Source organism: Excalfactoria chinensis, chromosome 4 (assembly GCF_039878825.1).
Source record: "Excalfactoria chinensis isolate bCotChi1 chromosome 4, bCotChi1.hap2, whole genome shotgun sequence".
Classification (NCBI taxonomy): Eukaryota; Metazoa; Chordata; class Aves; order Galliformes; family Phasianidae; genus Excalfactoria; species Excalfactoria chinensis.
This window is the reverse complement of record NC_092828.1, coordinates 83,150,147-83,169,240: the sequence shown is the minus strand read 5'-3', so window position 1 is coordinate 83,169,240 and position 19,094 is coordinate 83,150,147. Positions and strand designations below refer to the sequence as shown.

Here is a 19,094-nt window from a genome sequence, read left to right as displayed (position 1 = left end):
TCCTGCTTCATGGAAATTCACTGAGCCCTGTGCAGGAATCAGGCTGGAAAGAAAGCATAGCTTTTATCATTAATTCCTCCATTTTCATTTAGTCCTTAGAAATACATAAGGTAGGGATTGCTAATAAACATCTCTTTGGAGAGGAATGTCAGGGTGTGCTCTGAGCTGAACACATGGGCAGAATAGCTCCATGCCTTTGTAGCACGGTGTAAGGAGGTATCAGGCTTAGCACATCTCCCATTGTTTGTCCATACTTGTGGCAAAGGTACAACTGCAGTCAGGGCTGTTGTCATTTGTGACGGTATTTCCTGCTCATCTCCAGTGACTTCCACATTATTTGCATGGAGATGAGCTCTCCTCCTCAGTTCATTAGGCTGGAAACCATTTGCGTTCGTTTCGCTTCAGATGCACTCAGAGCCAGGTCTGCTCTGATAGTTTCGCTGATAACATTAAAAGCAGAAGCGATAACAACCAAGATTTTACAAGGAGCCTATTTAAAACCTCTTGCTCCTTCAAAGGTCATTTGACCCACGGAAATAAAGGCAGCAGGTCAAATGCTGCAGTGATGCTGCCAAGACGTGGCCAAGTGCTCACTTACATGTGCAGAGTGGGCAAAGAGGCAATAGGGAGAGGGCACCTAGGGTGGCTGTGCACCCCATAAGGACCATGCCAAGAGGCTGAGCTTGCACCCGAACCCTGTTGAAGGAGAGGAAATAACTGGAGGTGCTGTTTGATGAGTTTTTTATTCAGTGCATTGGATTCATACATCACTGCTCAATCAACCAGCTAGCAACATTTCACACATTCCTATAAAATCAACCCCGAATCCGGTCTCTTGTTAAAGACACTCAGTGTAAAACATAAAGCAGTCTATCAAATATTTACTTCCTTCCTTACAGCTTAAGGCCCAGTAACAGGCTGTGCTTGGCACACTCAGTATTGGCTGCAGTATTGGGCAGAGAATGGATTGGCAACTCATGTTTGGTATGGGGCTTCATTAACAAACATCTCGACACAGCTCATTAACTTCTCAGCCAAGTGCTGTGCAGCCTGGCTTCCTTCCCACATCAGCATGATTATGCACAGGTGGAGCTGCACCTACAAGGATCCCAGTGCAGACCTACACAGCATTGGAAGCACAGATTTAGGCTAAGCCCACCCACCTGCTCAGCACTGAGAACAGCGGGGCAGTTCAACTGAGCCTTTTGGCTGCTGACAAGTCAGGGTGAGGTGCTGTGAAGATGGGGAAGGCCCTACACTGCGAACGTTTGGGTGGGGGTCCCGGCTGCACGCTGTAAGGCTTTTAGGTGGGGAATGCTGGATCATGTCCCTGGCATGGCTGCCATGTTTGCTGGCCTCTCAGGTAAGCAGGTCCAAGGCCTCAGTACTGTCCCAACTGCAGGACAAGGCTTGTAGCTGCTCCCTTCTCTGGTGCCTGGCAGAGGGATGGGGTGGACCTGGCACCATGGAGCCCAGCACAGCAAATCTACCCCCACTCATCCCCTTCCACCACCTCCCTACACTGTGTATAGCCCTGACTCTAGTGCTGCCTCATCCTTGCCCTCAGTCACTCTCTCATTATGCATGGAAGGAAGCAGACAGCGGGTTGCTGAATCATCTATCTTCAGAGGGAATCTATCGTGTTTTATTGAGCCACCTGTTACAGGGCCTGGGCTGCTGCCCGCTGTCCCCACGATGGGTGCATGGTGTTAGGGCATGGTGACCGTCCGGCGGGCGCCGCGGGCTGCTGCAAAGCGCCTCTTATTCCTCAGCCCAGAGAACCTCTCATCCAGCGTCAGGCTGGTCTGCAGGGGAAAGGGAGAGCGCGTCAGTCCCGTGGCTCATGGCCAAGCACAGCCGGGCTTGCAGCGGGGTATTGATTAGAGCCCATCAGTCGGGAGGGTGCATCACAGCCGGTTAGTCAATTAAACCACCCATCACACGGAGACAAGGAGCTCGACAGACTGTGTGCGGCTGAAAAAACCTCCAAGCAGTGCCCAGCCCCCAGAGAGCGGGCGTCCTTGGCAAGAACAGGAGCAAGCAGATGGCGTGTGAGCACAGGGCGTCAGGAGCAAACAAACCGTCCAGACAAGGAGAGCTGGCGACGAAGGATGGTGGAGCAGGATTTGTGACCTGCCCCACTGCTCTCTCGGTGTAAAACACGGAGAACGTGGCACTGAGAAGTCCTCCAAAGCCAAAAGAGAGCAAAGCCCAGAGGTGCTGCATCTCTCTGAGGATGGGGGAGAACATAGCTGCCCCCAGCCAGGTCCGCTCCCAGGGAGCACCTCCCCGCTCCGAGCAAGCACACAAATGGGACAAGAGGGACCAACAGAGCAGGAATAACAGGGATGAGTCTGTAGCTGACCAATAGTCTTCTCAGGTGCCGCCATTTTGGTGAGCACCCAAGCCAACAAGGCCGCAGGGCTGTCCTCCTGGGTTGGGCTAAATAAACCCAGCCAGCAGCCCCAAAACCAAGCAACAAGGCTCCCATGGGATGCAGGATGTAGCCGGTCCCCTCGATGCTCCTCTACCTGGTTGGCCATGGCACGGAAGTTGAACCTCAGCATCACCCCCTTGGGTTGGGGCTTGGTGATGCGCGGTGGGGGCCTCTGGCTTCGCAGGAAAGGGCGCTTGGCTCCGGGCCTGGGGGAAAGCACAGGTGTGTGGTCACACAGGGAGCTGAGGCAGGTGGTGTCCTGTTGTCTGCAAACTAATAGGGTTAGGGAGACCCACGTGTACCCCAGTGTTAATCACAGAGATCTGGGTGAGCACGTCCTGAGAAGGGCAACAAATCTGTGAAAAGGCTGGAGCTTAAATCTTATGGGGAACGACTGAGGGAACTGGGATGGTTTGGTTTAGAGAAGAGAAGGCTTAGGGGAAACTTTACTGGTCTCTACAACTTCCTTGAAGGAGGTTGTGGCAAAGTGGAGGTCAGCCTCTTCTCCCAGATAACAGCAGTAGGATGAGAGGGGATGGCCTCAAGTTGTGACAGGGGAAATCTGAGTTGGATATTAGGAAAAATGACTTCTCAGACAGAGTGGTGATGCACCGGCACAGGCTGCCCAGGGAGGTGGTAGAGTCCCCATCCCTGGAGGTGTTCCAGAACCATGGGGATGTGGGAATGAGAGACACAGTTAATGGAAATGGTGGGGGTGGGCTGATTGTTGGACTTGGTGATCCTAGTGGTCTTTTCCAACCTTAATGATTCTATGATCCTACAAAGAGGTGCTCAGCAGCTGTACAAGCTGAACTCCAATGCTGCAGATAACGGGAAATGCTCTCTGGGCCCAGTTACCCTCAGCCACCCACCAGATCCTGCCCCTGCACAGCACAGGCATGAGACCATGCTCCTCCAGCCATGTGCCTGTGAGCAGTCCAGCACTGCTCCCACAAAGCCTGTGAGAGCTCCCACTCCCCCTTGCTCTGGATACCAAGCCAACCACACATAATTACTGTCTCCTTTCAGATACACCAGGACAAGGCACCATTTGCTCACCACTTGAGGGCCGAACCATTAGTTCTGCACTTATTATAAAAAAACAAAACAAAACGTGAAGCTGCAATAATGCTAAAGGGATTAGCAATGGCTTTTGTAGGGCTCCCATGCTAACAAATCAACTCATTCACTTACGTGCTGGTCTGGCTTGCCTGGGGATTAGCCACAGACACTGTCAGAACTGCTCCAGGGCTGGGTTTCACTTGCCACCTGCCAAGACAGCAAGATGTCTCCAGCTTCAATTCGAGCGTGAAAGAGCAAGTCACGTTCATTCTGTGCCTTTGTCACCAATTACCTTCTCATCCTTGGTGGTTTCCCTTCTGCATTAGCATCCATTTGCTGTGAAATCAATGACAAAAGGATCAGTTAAATAACGATCACTCAGAAACAGGGATTCCTTTTCAGGCCTTTCGTTTGGTATATTTGAAAAGCTCTTTCTCTGTGTCATCACAAAACTTGTTTTTCTTGGGTTTCTTGCTGCATAGGCAAAGCAACTGGCAACCATCTCGGTTATTTTGGAAGCAAAGACCAAACTGGGCAAGGGCTGGTAAAACTGAAGGGTGGTCACCAGCAGCAGGCTGTATAAAATGCCTCTGTACTGACCCCTCTCTGGATATAGGCTTTGGAGAACCGCTGCTGCATCCGCTTCTGCTGGAAGCCTGGTCCTCTGTTCAGCAGGAAGGGCCTGATGGGCAGGAGAAGAGAGAACAACAGAGGTCAGCACAGTATTGGGTCTCTCCTGAAGTATAAATGTAGCACATAACTGAGTTCGGTATGAAAAGCAATATGAGAAGTAAATGAGGATATCTGTGACCAAGTTCAGCCCTACAGGTTTTTCTGCCAGCAAAGGATTTCAGTGAAACAAGTTTTTCTGCTTGAATGAAAGGACAGCTTGTGTTTGCTTTGAGCTCTTCTCATTGGAAGATAAGTGATAGAACAACATCATAGGAAAAAAAATCTGGTCAGAAGGGACCCCTGGAGGCCATTCTGTCCATTCTCTGCTCACAGCAAAGGCAGGACTGATACTGAGCTCCATTTGAGGATGTGAGGACAGTAAAGGCAGACCTTGGGGCTTTGCCCAGCTCTGCAGCCCCACTCTCTGCCTTCCCATTGGGACAGAGCCTCTGCTTTTGTAAAAATAAAGGCTACGTCACCCTTCCAAAGTTCTCCCCAAAGTGGCAGGTTAGAAGCTGAACACCGATAGGACAGTCACATTCTCCACGCTCACTAAAACCCAGTGACAGATCAAATACCGACCTCATTAACACAGGGCTGCTTTGTGTCCAGGTGCTTTCCATACACACTCAGGGCACTCCTCTCACATCATGCAAGCACACGGCTGGCTGAGATAAGAGCCACAGGGAAGCAACAGTGACCAACATTTACCTTCTCCCTGGGGTGCTGGTGCTGGCAGCGGCTGCTCTGAACCTCCTGGGGCCAGGTGGTGGCCGTTGCCGTGCCTCAGGCTGCCCACCACTGCTTTTGGGGAAAGCATCCTCACTCTTGTTGCCCTATAAGAGCAGAAACAAGTCAGCTGTTGCCACCTGCACTGATGCCATGCGGGTGAAGACAGAACAACAGCATAGGTTGGGATAAATGACAGTACTGCACTGCTCGTTGATGCGTTGGGTACTGCTGCCATCTATGGCAGGGGGGTTTCAGCTCTCTGCTCTGCATTTCCATATTGCCATTCACAACAGTTTCTTCTCTGCAACCTCTTGCAATCTCGCAGCAAAGACCTCATTATTTTCTTAATGGGAAATTGATTCCCCACTAAATCTACTCAAACCTGGTCTCCATCACGTTCTTATAGCAGGAATATTTCTAGCAAGTAGCGTTGCTGTACTCTCAGTGTTTGGATCTGCGACACACTGTTGTCAATCACTGGAACATGTGCTGCAGTTCCTGGGCATGACACCACGAGTCAGAGAGAGAACGCTTCATTTTAACAGTATAGAAATACCAAAAACAATGGAGCACAAATCTCACACAAGCAACACATTATAGCCTCACTCAGGTTTGATTTCAGTCATTGACCCTTTCCAGTTCAGACACACAAACACGTCTGAGGCCTGAAGCATGGGGCACACCAGAAGGCTCTTAGCAGCAGCACAGTTCTCCTGCATGTCCTTATACACATACGCCTCTCAGTCCGTTTCTGTGGGGAAACCACCATCAGTGCTGCTACCCAATAACTCAGATGTGTTTCCACATCCTTCCCACTTGATTTACACCTACAAAAAGAAGGAAGCTACCACAGAATTATGCCTCCTAGCAACTGCTCATTGCTTTCAGCTGACATCCAGCCACACTCCGTATATTTCTGAGTCACTGCAGTCACCGTCTTCAAGAATAACCACATTCCGTGTGTATGCATGTTTAGTTTGGGGTTCTCTGCTTCACACTTCCTGGACACAGCCATTAAAATGCCGTCACCCTTTTGGTGTTTATAAAAGCTCACTGAGCACACGTGACCTCCTAATTGAGTTTCTACAACCACTTCCCCCAGAGGACTGTCCACTTGATCAGTTTCCACCTCCTACTAACACCAAGCCAGCTGAATCTTAGTGGTACTCAGAGAGAAACACTGGGAAAGGCGTCAACATATTTCCATTAATACTACTTTTGTGTCATCTTCCTTATCTAAAGGGTAACATGGGAACCATATCCAGATCCATGTCACCTCTGAACGATAACAGGAAGATGGGGATGATGAGGGATTGGATTCTATGGCAATAGTTTAAAATATTAAACAAATCTTTGAAGGACACTTTTTTTCCTTTACTCCCATAGAATCCTATTCAGTGAAAAGGCCATGCCAAGTCTTAAGCTTAGAAAACCAATGGGAAAACTGCTGGTTTGCATGCATATGTCTGCGCTCACCTATGCATACAAGTGCTGTACATGGGCACATAAAAGATCGTGCCTGTGCATTTGGTATGCAGATTGTCCTTTGGGATGATGTGGGACCAGAAAACCCAGCCAACCAGTACAGGATGATTGGGCAGAGCCGCTCTCCTTTCCTCCCTTACCTCCTGAGCCAATGCTGGGCGATTTAAAGGGCTCACTCCACTCAGTGCAGCAGCTGCTCTTCTTCTGGGGCCGGGCAGAGCGTTCCTGAATTGCCGTCGGTTGTTCTGTTGTTGTCCAAAGCCTCTCCTAAAACGGTTGGGTCCTAAGACAACAAACACGTGTGTCAGCGACCTTCAAAACTCACAGCAGGGTTCAGTTCTGGAAATGTATCACAAGGTTGCCTTAGGATTTCCCCCTACGCCTGTTTATGATTTCTGAGGGTTGCTGAAGCATCGGGTGAGAGGAGAGCACTCAGAGCGGCACAGTGCATTAAAGCCTAATCACTCCATAAGATAAACTTCTGTATCATAATTAAATAGCCATTTTCCAAGCTGCTCCATCAGTGAAATGTGCACACACCCCCACTGGGGTGCATAAATCAAGCGAAAAAGCAGTGAATTTCAGCAGGCAGTAACCATGCATTAAAACCCCACACCAACAAGAACCTCAGAGACACAGAGCATGGGATGCTCGGATGTGTGCATTGATCCCACTCCATCGATTCCTACATATATAATGACTTGGAGCAATTAGAAGTGAAGTGTTGTGAGGAAGCAGTGACACCTCCAACAGGGGGAAGGCAGCAGGTGATTAATGAAGGCTCCAGCCCCAGGGTGTAATGCGGAGCGTGCTGACACCAGTTACAAGACAAGGGTCAGCACCAGGGTTAGCATTAGGGTTAGGGTCTTCTTTCAATACAGCAGCTTCTTTCCAGGAGGAGACTGAGCCCACCTGCGGGTATCCCACCAGTACAATGGGAGGAGCAGATGCACAAAGCAACCCTGAGCAGCAAAGCACACTGCTGTCCATCAGCCCCTATTAGAGAGCTGGAGCTCAGTGGTGCACTCAGGCGCATCCCAGCCCATGCACATAACTGACTTCAAGGCCAGCAGCTCCGAGGGCACCCTGTGTGTGCCAGCTGGAGACCAGGGCTTCCTTATATGTGTGTCCTGACACGTGGCACACTGGAAACTCCATCTCTGCAAAATAGCTGGCAGGTATTTCTGGGCATCCTCAGCCTAGACAAGAGAGCGTTCTAGGAAGACCTCCCTATGGCCTTCCAGTACATGAAGGATGCTTATAAACGGGATGAGGGAGTGACTTTTTACATGGTCTGACAGTGATAGGACGAGGGAGAATGGATTTAAACTAAAAGAGGGGAGATTTCAGTTAGATGTTAGGAGGGAGGGCAGTGAGGACCTGGCACTGCCCAGAGCTGTGAGTGCCCCAGCCCTGGAGGTGCCCGAGGCCATGCATGGGGCTCTGGGCAACCATATCCACCGGGTGGCACCCAGCCCACAGCAGGAAGCAGAAATGGATGATCTTGTCCATTCCAACCTAAGCTGTTCTGTGTTTCTATGATTCATTAATCAAAGAGCACTTGACTGAAACCCCACTGTGTCAGCACCCTGTCTGGGTGCAGGCTCAGAACCTGGCTCTGAGCACACATCTGAAGGCCTGGAGCCTCTCAGCCCAACAAGCCAGGCTGGGGAGAAGCCCTGAGGCCCACTTCTCAGAGGAGGTTTGAAATCTCTCGCCATTAAAAATCCACCACTGGGGAGACGTTTTAAGCCAAATTCCAGGAAAGATAAGAGCATTTTGCTTGCATGAGTTCTCTTGCAGTTTCCATCAGCATAAAGCCTTCCCCATGCTCTGCCGTGGCTGTGCTGTGCTGTGCTGATTGGCGCTTTGATAACAGTTATCACATCTCAGCCCGCGAGGGGCCATGTTTCAGCAGGGACTGAAGAGGAATGAGCCCCTGAAGAATTATGGGCTTAATTCCCAGCCATGCTGAGCTGCCTAAAATTACTCCTGACATCAGCTCAGCACAGCACAGTGGGTCCCTGCCCAGAGCAGGGCTGAATTCAGGCCTGGTTAAAGCTATAAAATATTTAAACTAACAAAAGTTCTGCTTTCTAAGGTTAGCTGCAAAAATAGCCCACGTGTTGTTGTGGTTTTTTTTCTTGACCCCTTTGATTTCTGAATGCAGCAGAACATCAAACCCCGCGTTCCCTTTTGGACAGAGCAATCAATTTGCAAAGGGGAATTATCAGCACTGTTTTGAACCAGGGCAAATCTCAGCGAGGCAATCTGTGCTGGAAAGCAGGAATGCAAGAGTGGGAGGCGGATCTGAGATGACTGGGAGTGCTCCCAGCCATCCTCCCGTCCGTCCTCATGTGCCATTTGCACTCAAAGGGATGAATGCAAAGGCGTCACTGCAAAATGTCACTACAATCTCCAGCGAGGTGATTCAGCAGCCAGGAAAAACAGTATATATGATGGTAAACAAAGATGGCATTTCATGCAGCAGATCACCTTAGCCTGGAAGATCAAAGCTAGTGGAACCAAACAGAGATTAGCGTGTAATCACACAGCATTATTAGAAAACTCATCATAAAAATAGCACGGTTGGCAAAAGTGATAAATCAGTTCCAATGACGGAGCTATCAAAGGCAGTCACTGAAGGGGTAATTTAAGTGTGTTCTGGGAAAAAGAGGATTCAGAAGAGGCGTAATTAAAATATGCAAAGCCAAAGGGAATAGAGAACAGATATTAAGTCACTTTGAATTAGTAATTCATGGGAGGGTAGAAGGGAGAGAAATGGATGGATTTATGCTCTGAAAGGGCCCTGATATTCTATTGTTGCAGTGAGAAAAGCTATTCAGCACCAAAGTACACATTATATGCACACGGGAATTAGATAGCAGAAGGATTTCGGAGCTGATTTTGTCACACAAATGTGTTTTCCAGGGCAGTGACACAGCGTCACAGAATGCCACAGAGTCACAGAACCGCGGGGGTTGGATTCCGGGGATCAGACAGTCCCATTGACTGCAGCAGCTCAGCTATTGATAAACAGCAGTGAGAACCCCTCTCATCCATCCCTGCCATCCCACGGCACTCCCATACCTTGCAAGTTCCTCTGCATCCAGGCACGGAAGCGGGGCCGCCCGAACCCATATGCCAAATTCCTGTTCTTGGTCTGCTGCCTCCGGCCGTCCCCTGCAGCTTTGGCATCTGTTTGTTCCTTCCTGTGGCGCTTGATGATGTCATCTGAAATCAGAGCAGCAAAGGGGAAATTGGTCAAAGCTGCACTTCCTACCAACATGGATTCCCATTTTTGGTGCTTGGAATTGTCCACGGTGAAAACAAAGCTGGTGGTTCTGTAAGCGACGCTGCCACACACTGAGAGATTAAGCTCAGCTAGGGAAGCACGGGCTCCATTTGCATGGCTCCTTCATGCTGGAGATTAGAGCACAGTGAATTATGCAAAACCATGTCACCATCCAGCACGTATGCATTACGTGCAGGATGGAGATTTCAGACCCATGTCATAGAACCATAGAATGGCCTGTGTTGAAAAGGACCACAATGCTCATCCAGTTTCAACCCCCTGCTATGTGCAGGGTCACCAACCAGCAGACCAGGCTGCCCAGAGCTACATCCAACCTGGAATGTCCCACTGAGGGACCCAGTCCCCTAGGCTGCCCACGCAAAGGAAGGGATTTTCACATGGGCACCAACATTGTGCTCATCAGAAAACATATTTGGAGGAGGTCTGACTTGGGAGGTGGTCAAAGGGGGGAGAATGGGCAAAAGCACCAAAGAGCAACAATGCCGCACATGGGAGCCCCTTGGTGCACAACCCATATGGATGCTGTTTGTGTGTTGTGCAAACACTGTGGGATGAAAATCTGCTCAGCCCCTGAATTTGTAAATGGGAAAACCAAGGTTTGGTGCAGGGAAGCAACCTCACTTGTACAGGGTGACTGAGAGGAGGGGATGTCATGGCCCTGCAGACGCTCACTGTTCACCACGAGTGATGGTTTCCTTTCGGTTCCCATCTTCCAAAGACAACACAGCTATGGGTTTGATCAGATCAAAGCAAGACACACAGTGAATATCACAAGTACTTCGTATTTTAAGTACCACAATCTTCAGCTGACTCTTGGTTTTCTCACTTATCTGGGTAGATGCTTCTTACCCACTCTGTGGTAGCAGCCTTTTGGTTCCCACTGAGCTGGTTTGAAATCAAGGTCTTTTTAATGCAAGCTGTTCTGATGAAGAGGAATGACAAAGGCAAAGGGACTTCTCCTCATCAATTCATATTTTCCAACAGTTTCCTCTTTTAACCTCCCAGAAAATGTTCAGTGTGTATCAGAGCTGCACCTACTGAGCTCCAAGCAAAATGATTTAACTTTTGCCAAATCAGGGAGGAAAGAAGCATCCCAATCAGGCCTTTTCCCAGGCAGAGATGACTCCAGTTCCTTAATGAACCACTGGAGTGGAAGCACAGAAGTGCCATTAGCTTTCAAAGGGAGATTATCACAAACAGCACATCTTACCTCCAGTGCCTGTCACCTGTCATTTTCTATCAAGAAAATCCCATGTCCAAATTAATATAAGGCCCAGGGAAAGTGAATGAGAGCAGATGTAAGAATAAGCTGCGTGACTGCTTTTGTGATTTCTCTATCAGGTCTGCCAGGAGGGGAGCACAGTTAGGAGAGGCTGAGAGATGCTCTGGGTATGAATGTGCTAATGTTCCCAGCTAAGTGTGCCTCTGGGACATGTGCTATTTGGGGCACGGGATGCTTTGAAGCCTATTGCCTGCAGCCCCTCCTCTGCAGAGAGGCAGTCAGTGTGGGCTCACAAGGAATGGAGAGGAGCCAGATGCTCAGCTGCCCAATCCATTGCCTTCCAGCTCTCTGGATATCAGTTGTTACCATCTCCCATCAGTATGATGAGGTTAACAGAGCAGTGTAAGGGGGTACTAAATAAGGAATCCTGGGAGGTCATTTAAGGTACCCCAGTGCCCTGAAGACAGAATAAGATCTTCAAGGGTGGCAACACCACGGGAAAAATAAAATAAAATTAAATGTAAAATTAGGGGCCAGACCAATTCTTGCCCTAAACCTTCATGCTGCCATTAAAATAAGTGTGCATCAGCACCAAGGAACGTGTAGGAGAAAATGCTCTGCTGTCCCCAGCAAGTGGCTCATCACTGGGAAGAAATGACACACGGTTTGTGTCAGGACACAAACCCAACATTAAGAGATGCCGGAGGACTTTCCTTCCCCGGCGATGTCAACACGATGATCCACCGAGATCTATGGCCCCAGCCCTGCAGTCCAGGCCTTCAGGGCTAATAAAAGGGCAGTTGTTTGTGCACAGTTCACATCTCCGCTGCCAGAGGAATGGCGAGCATCACGAGCAAGCTGCTATAAATAGCCGCGCACCCGAGGATATGGCTCATATCTTTATTTCAATGGAGGCTCATTTACGTAAGCCTGTCCCGGCCCGCTCCACGCTCTCCCCTCTGAACTTACGGGGCGCTGTCAGAAAAGCACAGAAAAGGGGCTGAATCCGTGCTTCCTCCCACCCCCGCTGCTCTGCCTTTCCCTGCCCGCTTCCCTCGCTGGGCTGCGAGCACCGGTGGGGTAGTGCCCCACCACCTCCCAACACCCCACACCCCATTACACAGCGCAAGCCGCGCTGCCCCACCAACCCCGACCCGGCGGAGCCCCCTCTCCCCAGCGCCGCACGTACCCAGGGACATGTCAATCTCCTCGGCTCCCGGCTGCGGCCCCGCCGCGGGGCTCGGCCCGGGCTGCGGCTCCGCCACCTCCATGGGCTCCGAACGCGCAGCGCCTCCGCCCCGCACAGCGCAGTGCGCCTGCCCGGAATGTGCCGGCACCGCCGCCGCACCGCACCGCACAACCCCGGCCCGGCACCCCGCCCCTGAGCGCACGGCTCTGCCCGGGCAGCCACGAACCGCTCCGACCCCACTACGCAGCCCAGCGGCATCCAGGGACGGCTTTAATCCCGTGCACCGTGCCCTCAGTCTCGCTGTGCCGACTCTTTTCCCGTATCCCATTCCTCCGGGGTTTATTAAGCTGGGAGAAAAATGCGTTTTGAAAAAAGCTATCGGTCGTTTCGTAGCGATGTAAAAGAAGGAAAGACTCATTTTGAAAACGGGAAAGACCGGGTCGTTAGAGCAGAGGAGGCACCCTTGGCTCCCGCTCAGGAGTGAAGTTTGTTGTCCTGGGGACAGCACCCATATGGGGTTGGTCCCTCAGCACCCCCGGATTGCTTACTGAAGTGTAAGTACTATGGGGGACCTTTCTGCCCCTGGGTCACTGCGGCTGTGGCACTGCTCCCTGAGCACACAAAGGCAGCCAAGCAGCGTTTCTTTTAGTCAAAAAGATGAAAAGGGGGGGGAAGAACCATTCCTCTTCCAAAGGAAGAGCATCATTTTCCACAGCTTCTAAACAAGTGCTCGGAAATAACCTTCTGTACCGCACGCACAGTGAGGGCCACATGAGGCTCAGAATGAAGACTGTGTTCTGTGATTTCAGAACATGTTTTCCCATCTGGGCAGCTTGTACTTAAGGAGAGACGTTTCTACAGGCAAACAAATCAGGGCAATGATTGCCTCCTGAAATGCGGATGGCTCTGAAGGCTGTGACAAAACCTTTGCAGGCTGTTTTTTCTCCACCTGGGAAGCAGGAGCTGATGCTCTATTATCTCTCAGCTGCCTGTCTGTGACCTTTACCTAACTCCCATTTGCTTCATATGCCTAAACGCTGCCATTAACTCTGCTCGGGGTGAGTTCTCACAGTAACAGTGTAGCTTTCACTCTCTGGCCTTGGTAAGAAGGCCCAAAGAGCCAGAACCCCACTTAAGCACAACCCCCTTTGCTGGATAGCACTAGAAGCATCGGGCGGATAGCCTTGAGCCTTCAATCCAAGGGATGGAATTTCACCAATGCGGCTTCTTGAAAGTTGAAGTGGCATTATTTAAAGAACAGTTTGCCACGACTCCCTCTAGAACTACTTTGCATTGCCTAAATCACGCCGTGGCAAGCAGCCATCGAGCTGTGCCCTCACAGCACAGTGGGGCAGAGAGATCTGCAGGAGGTGCCTGGTCCTCCCTCCCTGCAAGGCACTCACATAATGGGCTCCTTCATGAAAAGGGAGTGTTATTTCAGGGCAGGGAGCATCAGAATTTATCAGGTGTTCCTTTGGTCACATAGGTAAACCCTAAGGAACCTCAGAAGGCTTTTAGCTGAAACAAATAAAAATAGAAGGCAGTGGGAGAAGGGAACACATGCCAGCATTCACAAACTTGTATTATCTGAAATCTTTGCTCAGTCTCTGGGTAGATTTAGTGAATCTTCTGCATGTAAATGAACTGGTGGTGATTTGATGTTGCAATAAATCTTATGCTGGGATATAAATATATGGATTTTAGTATTAATGCTGACCGCTTTGGCTGCGGTTCTTAGGGCTGCTTCATCTTGCAGCTCTGTAACACACAGCTACCAGAAATACAGCTGTTTGCTTTCAGTGGAATGGACCCCAAATGATACGATGCCCTTGTAGGTTAATATATGGTTTTACTCGGCAAGGAGGTCTCAGTGCTTGTGGGGATACATGTCAGGGAAGCGTTTCATATCTACACGTGTACAGTCGTACCTGCTGGGATGGAATCGCTCCAACATAGATCAGAATTGCTCAAAGGAGCAACAAAGGTTTCCACAAAGGGCCTAAAATCCCGTCGGGAATGTCGGTGATATTTCGTATTTCGCCCACCAGGGGGGGGTGTTGGGGCCTTTTAACTGGGGGGAGCTCCGTTCTCAGCTGGGAACGAGTTAGGTGCTCTACGCGGCCGTCTCAACGTCAAAATCGTCATTTTGGGAAGATGGAAGAGAACCAAACCGACCTACAGGTTTACCGAGAACGATGTTTATTTTTCCCCATCCCAGCCATCTCTGTAACGTGAGCTGCTTCGATGGCAGCACTTCAGTTTCTACGCAGAAATTGTAACAGCGCGTGATGAAGGGGCTGAGGAGCACATAGCATCAGCTTCACTTTTCACTGACAGGTCACCCACTTCTTGTTAACAGTTAATTAAGGACTCCATGATTTGGGTCTTAATGCCTTTTGCAGATAAGTGCTGTAAGACTGGAGGAATTTAGAGTAGGAATTTTTTTCTCTTTATATACGTGTATTAAAGACTGAGATTTCGGGCTGGTACATGTAAAGCTTCTATTCCTAAACCCATGAGCTACACCTCTGAACTATGCAGAACATCCTTAAAATCACCCCATCAAAATGCATGTCTAAATCTGGAGGTCTGCAGGGTGATGTAACACCAAAACCATTGTATTACAGCACAGTACAACTGATCAACTCATGTACATACATCTAGGACAAGGTCACAACAGCTACTTTCTATCTTAAACTGTCCTGTATGAGATCAGAGCTGTGACTTGAGAAATGCATGGCATGCTTCATTAAAGATAACAGCAGCAGCATAGGCTTGGGTTCAGCTCACACATGTGATAGGGGACTTGGTAGCTCTGCTGCAATCTGTACACAGCTAGCTACATCCTGGTAAGTTGAGGTACATTGAGAACAGCACTGGTTGCAGTGTAGGAGTTGTTTTAATTCATGTTGCTTCTCAGGGTCTCTTGATATTAAAATAAACCTGCAAAGAAAGGGATATATTTTGAATTCTGCCAAGAAACAAACAAGGAAAGCATGTTGCTGCATGGTAAATACATTATTCAAGAAGGAAGGAAGGAAAGGAAGGAAAGGAAGGAAAGGAAGGAAAGGAAGGAAAGGAAGGAAAGGAAGGAAAGGAAGGAAAGGAAGGAAAGGAAGGAAAGGAAGGAAAGGAAGGAAGGAAGGAAGGAAGGAAGGAAGGAAGGAAGGAAGGAAGGAAGGAAGGAAGGAAGGAAGGAAGGAAGGAAGGAAGGAAGGAAGGAAGGAAGGAAGGAAGGAAGGAAGGAAGGAAGGAAGGAAGGAAGGAAGGAAGGAAGGAAGGAAGGAAGGAAGGAAGGAAGGAAGGAAGGAAGGAAGGAAGGAAGGAAGGATAACCATGCTAAAAATCAGGCTAGAATGATCAGGATAAAGTCCCTATGGAAAGAACACTGGAAATCCTCATTAATGGATCTGCTGTTTTATTGTGGTCTGTACAAATGACTTTTAAGAACAACTACTGCTCACCAAAGCAGGCAGATGGAATCCTGCTTGCTTCTTTTCTATTGGAGCATCAGATGCTGGAGTATTTTGCATTATATCTAGCTCTTTCAAGATGTGTGTTTCAGATAAATCACTGCCATTTAGCACTCCCAGTGTGGCACTTGCCTTTCAACCTATTTGGTTTGTTTGCTTTGCTTTCTCAGTGTGCCAAAAACATTTTAGTCTGGAATCTGGTTATTTGGGGATGGTTTTAATCTCCTTGTGTGAGACTGTGGACATTTGCAGGTCTTGAAGAGGAAGAGCAATATCAGTTAGGAAGAGGCCATACACTGACATGCAAAGAGAGAAGAAATTGAAGAGCAGCCAAGGATCATGTGAGAGCTGAAATAACCATGCATGTGTTATCTCTGTGCCTCACACATGTCAGAGGACTGAGGCTCCTCATAATGAAGCACAGCAAGAACATTATGAAAGCTTTGGCTTTTAATTGCTTAAAGCAAGAAAGTCTCTAGAGGCTGAAAAGAAAGGTCAGTGCTGACACATCTTAGGAGGATTCCTGTTGCCTGGCTTTGATGCCCTTATCCCTTGTCCAGGTCATGGATCTGACTTGGGACATGACCTGCATGATGATGGAAGATGCTTCCAAAGGAACATGGCTTGGCCTCGCCTTACCCAGAGCAACATCACTGCAAATCTTGTGAGCAGCCACAGCTTATAATCCACACTGAAAGCTGGGCAGATCAAAGCCTTATCTAGATCTCAACCTCCTAGGGCACTAAGGCTGCCTCTTCATGTTTGTGGATGTCATCTCTTCGTGAGTTTTAATCTAGAGAGGATGTGGGTAACCACAAAGTCTTTCAAAGTGGAAGCTGCTCGTGGGAGTGGGGGATTTGGGGTGGTTGTCAGTCTCTGTACACACAGCCTCTGTCTGTGGTGTGGCAGCACAAAAATAGTTCATCCTGTGCAGCCACACACTGCAACATCTGAGCGTTGCCACATCTTCCTGTCTGCCTTTTTGCTGCCATGTCAAGCAAGAAAACACTCTCTGTAGAAGAAACCAAGGGATGGCTGATCATTATCATGGATTATCATGATCATGATCATTATCATGGAGGTCTGGGGAGCCTTCTGCTGCTGGACACACGGCTCTGGTTCTGCTTATTGCTGGTTCTTAATGTAAGAGAGAGCAGCAGGGCTGGGAGGGAGGCCCCGATGGGTCAGCCTGCACAATTCTATACCCAAGCAACGGGCTCTGCTCTCTTCCACACTGCCTACAGGAGCAGCTTCCCTTCGGTCACCGCATTAGTCACGATGCACGGCTACACGTGGAAAAATACTCTAGATATTCCTATCCTTTCAAGATCCTCCTTTAGTAGAATCAAAGCATAAAAGCAGGTTCTGCTTATCGCGTTCAAACGTGGGTCTAGGGAGGCTTTCTTTAAGGATTCTTAATGATGGCTCTGGAGGTATTTCTGACAGATAAATATGCAGCACCTAACAAGTGCAGATTACACGGTAATGGAGATAATTACTCTTCCTGTAGCATCTCATTAAGACAGCGGGGTCCACCGCAGCCCGCTTCCCAACAGCGGCACCGAGCGGACACCGCCCCGGGGAGCCACGCCCCCTCACCTCGCCGCCGATTGGTCAGAACGGCCAAAGGAAGGCGCGAAGCCACGCCTCTCCCCGCTTCTGATTGGTGAAGGCCGACGAGCTTCTCGAAGAAGCCACGCCCCCTCCGCCCCCTCCGCTCGCCCTCCTGCGCCCCCCCTGCCCCCTGCAGGCCCGGCGGCGCATGCGCAGTGGCGGCGGCGGCGGCTGGCGGCCCCGCTGTTGTTATTGTGGGGCTGGGCTGCGCCGCGCGAAGATGGCGGCCGGGCAGGGGGGCGGCGGCGGCAACGGCGGCGGTAACGGCGGCAGCGGCAGCAATAACAACGGGCCGGGGGGGCTGGGGATCCCCGCTCACCTCACTCTGTCCTTCTCGGCCGGGCCGCATTGGGGGGCGGCCACCCTTCCGCAGCCTCACACGGTGCGCAGCTTGGACCGGGCCCTGGAAGAGGCGGGCAGCTCGGGCATCCTGTGCCTCAGCGGCAGGAAGCTGCGCGACTTCCCCGGCAGCGGCTACGACCTGAGCGACACCACGCAAGCAGGTGGGGGGGGAACGGGGAGACCGGGCTGCCGTGGGGCGAGGGCGGCACGGAGCGACCGCATCGCTGCGGTGCTGTGGCCCGTCGCCGCTTTGTTAGCCGGCCGGAACCCCAGCGCTGTCCGTGCGGGTGCGCTGCCTTCGGGCCGTGGAGTTGGGGCTGCTTGCTGCTGGGTTGGCTGTGCGCGGAATAACGTGAGATGGCTCCTTCTAGCGCGTGTTTCGTTCGGAAATAGCCGGCTTTGCCAAACGTTGCTTGCGTGAATTTAACCCCGCGTTGTGGTGGTGGTGGTGTTTGGTTTTGTTTTGCTTTTGGCCGCGGGGTTGCGAATGGCTGCGTTATTGTTATGAGGTGCCGCCTGCCCATTGTGGCACCTGATCCATCTCTGGCAGCCCCGTGCTGCTGCTCCATCGCATCCGCATTCTTGGTGGGCTTTGTTGTGGGCTGCGTTTTGTGCGCGGAGTTAAAGAATGCCGTCCTTGCGGCTGCCGTGGTAAAGCAGGGCATCAAACACGGGAAGGGCGGATTTGTTCACCCCGTTCTTGTATCCGTTACCTCGCTGATGGTTTGTTGGGTTATTTGATTCTTTTTCCCCCCTCCCGGTGTGTGTGATGCATCCTTATGTGCACCACGGAACGGGGGTAGGTAGAAGCTTGTTGGCTATTTCAGAATGCAAGCGTGAGGTTAAATGAAGAACGTGTCCCGAGGAATAATAGCTCTGTCTCCACAAACACATTCAGTGCCACAGTAGGCCGATTCGCCGTGTAAATAAATGCTGGCGAACCAAAGCGTTACAATGGCACGTTCTATACAGGGAGCATCACTAACAAAAGACTTTCTGCATCCTGAAGCAGGTGCATCGAAGATCCATGTCTGGTTTGCCTCTCGTTGCATCTGGGTTTAATCTAGTTGTGATTTGGGGTGTATTTGAGTACAAGCTGGCTGTGTCTTTTAGAAGGCAGCAGGGCTCTGTCAGCAGCACCAGGATGGAGCCTTCTTCGTGAAGGATGTTGTATGAAAACACTCCAAGGCAGCATCTGACAGAGATAGCCATAGTGCTGCAGCTTCTGCAATCACTCATTGGGCTTATAGGCGTGAGCCTGTGCAAAAGCATTTTCACAACGACGCTGATTGATAGTAATAGTGATTTGCCAATTAAATCCGTGCAACGTGAATTTTAGGTGCCTTTCAGAAGCTCGCTCGTGAGCTGAAGATGCGTAGCCTTTCTTTTGACATCTGTAGGCTTGGTGGATGGGTTTGTGGTGTGTTTTTGATAAGTGGGTAAATGATATTCTGGTGATGAATCACTGACATACTTTACGGTATCAGTATGGCACAGATCTTTGGATGTAGGATCAGCTGCTACCTCATAGGCAGTCGTTTGTTGGCATT

The 19,094-nt window shown here is 50.2% G+C and overlaps 2 protein-coding genes across 9 annotated transcripts in view; one reads left to right on the top strand and one right to left on the bottom strand.

The window, feature by feature from the left end:
- Positions 1–725: 725 nt before the first annotated feature.
- LOC140252147 (UAP56-interacting factor-like) lies at positions 726–12,272 on the bottom strand. Of its 2 annotated transcripts, XM_072336505.1 has the most exons (9): positions 12,116–12,272; positions 9,479–9,622; positions 6,529–6,671; positions 4,883–5,007; positions 4,100–4,181; positions 3,792–3,835; positions 3,632–3,706; positions 2,532–2,643; positions 726–1,805 (listed from the first exon to the last, which is right to left on the bottom strand). In XM_072336505.1, the coding sequence occupies exons 1-9, from the start codon at positions 12,195–12,197 to the stop codon at positions 1,710–1,712; spliced, it is 903 nt and encodes a 300-aa protein (XP_072192606.1). In that variant the 5' UTR covers positions 12,198–12,272; the 3' UTR covers positions 726–1,709. The 2 variants fall into 2 exon arrangements, with proteins under 2 accessions (XP_072192606.1, XP_072192605.1); XM_072336504.1 differs by lacking the exon at positions 726–1,805 and having other exon boundaries at positions 1,806–2,643.
- Positions 12,273–17,368: 5,096 nt separating this feature from the next.
- The window catches only part of LRCH2 (leucine rich repeats and calponin homology domain containing 2), a 39,568-nt gene continuing 37,842 nt past the window's right edge, over positions 17,369–19,094 (top strand). For all 7 annotated transcript variants that reach the window (XM_072334854.1, XM_072334851.1, XM_072334848.1 and 4 more), the window contains exon 1: positions 17,369–17,705. In XM_072334854.1, coding sequence (XP_072190955.1) covers positions 17,423–17,705 — 283 coding nt within the window. In that variant the 5' untranslated portion in view covers positions 17,369–17,422. The remainder of the gene's footprint in view (positions 17,706–19,094) is intronic.

What these genes read in the sequence shown, in the direction of transcription:
- LOC140252147 (XM_072336504.1), bottom strand. Translation starts at nt 12,197, where the DNA reads ATGGAGGTGGCGGAGCCGCAGCCCGGGCCGAGCCCCGCGGCGGGGCCG. An exon ending in GCCCAGCATTGGCTCAGGAG is followed by an intron (nt 5,008 to 6,528) that starts GTAAGGGAGGAA and finishes CTGCTCTTATAG; the next exon opens with GGCAACAAGAGTGAGGATGC. An exon ending in AAGCCTATATCCAGAGAGGG is followed by an intron (nt 3,836 to 4,099) that starts GTCAGTACAGAG and finishes TTGATTTCACAG; the next exon opens with CAAATGGATGCTAATGCAGA.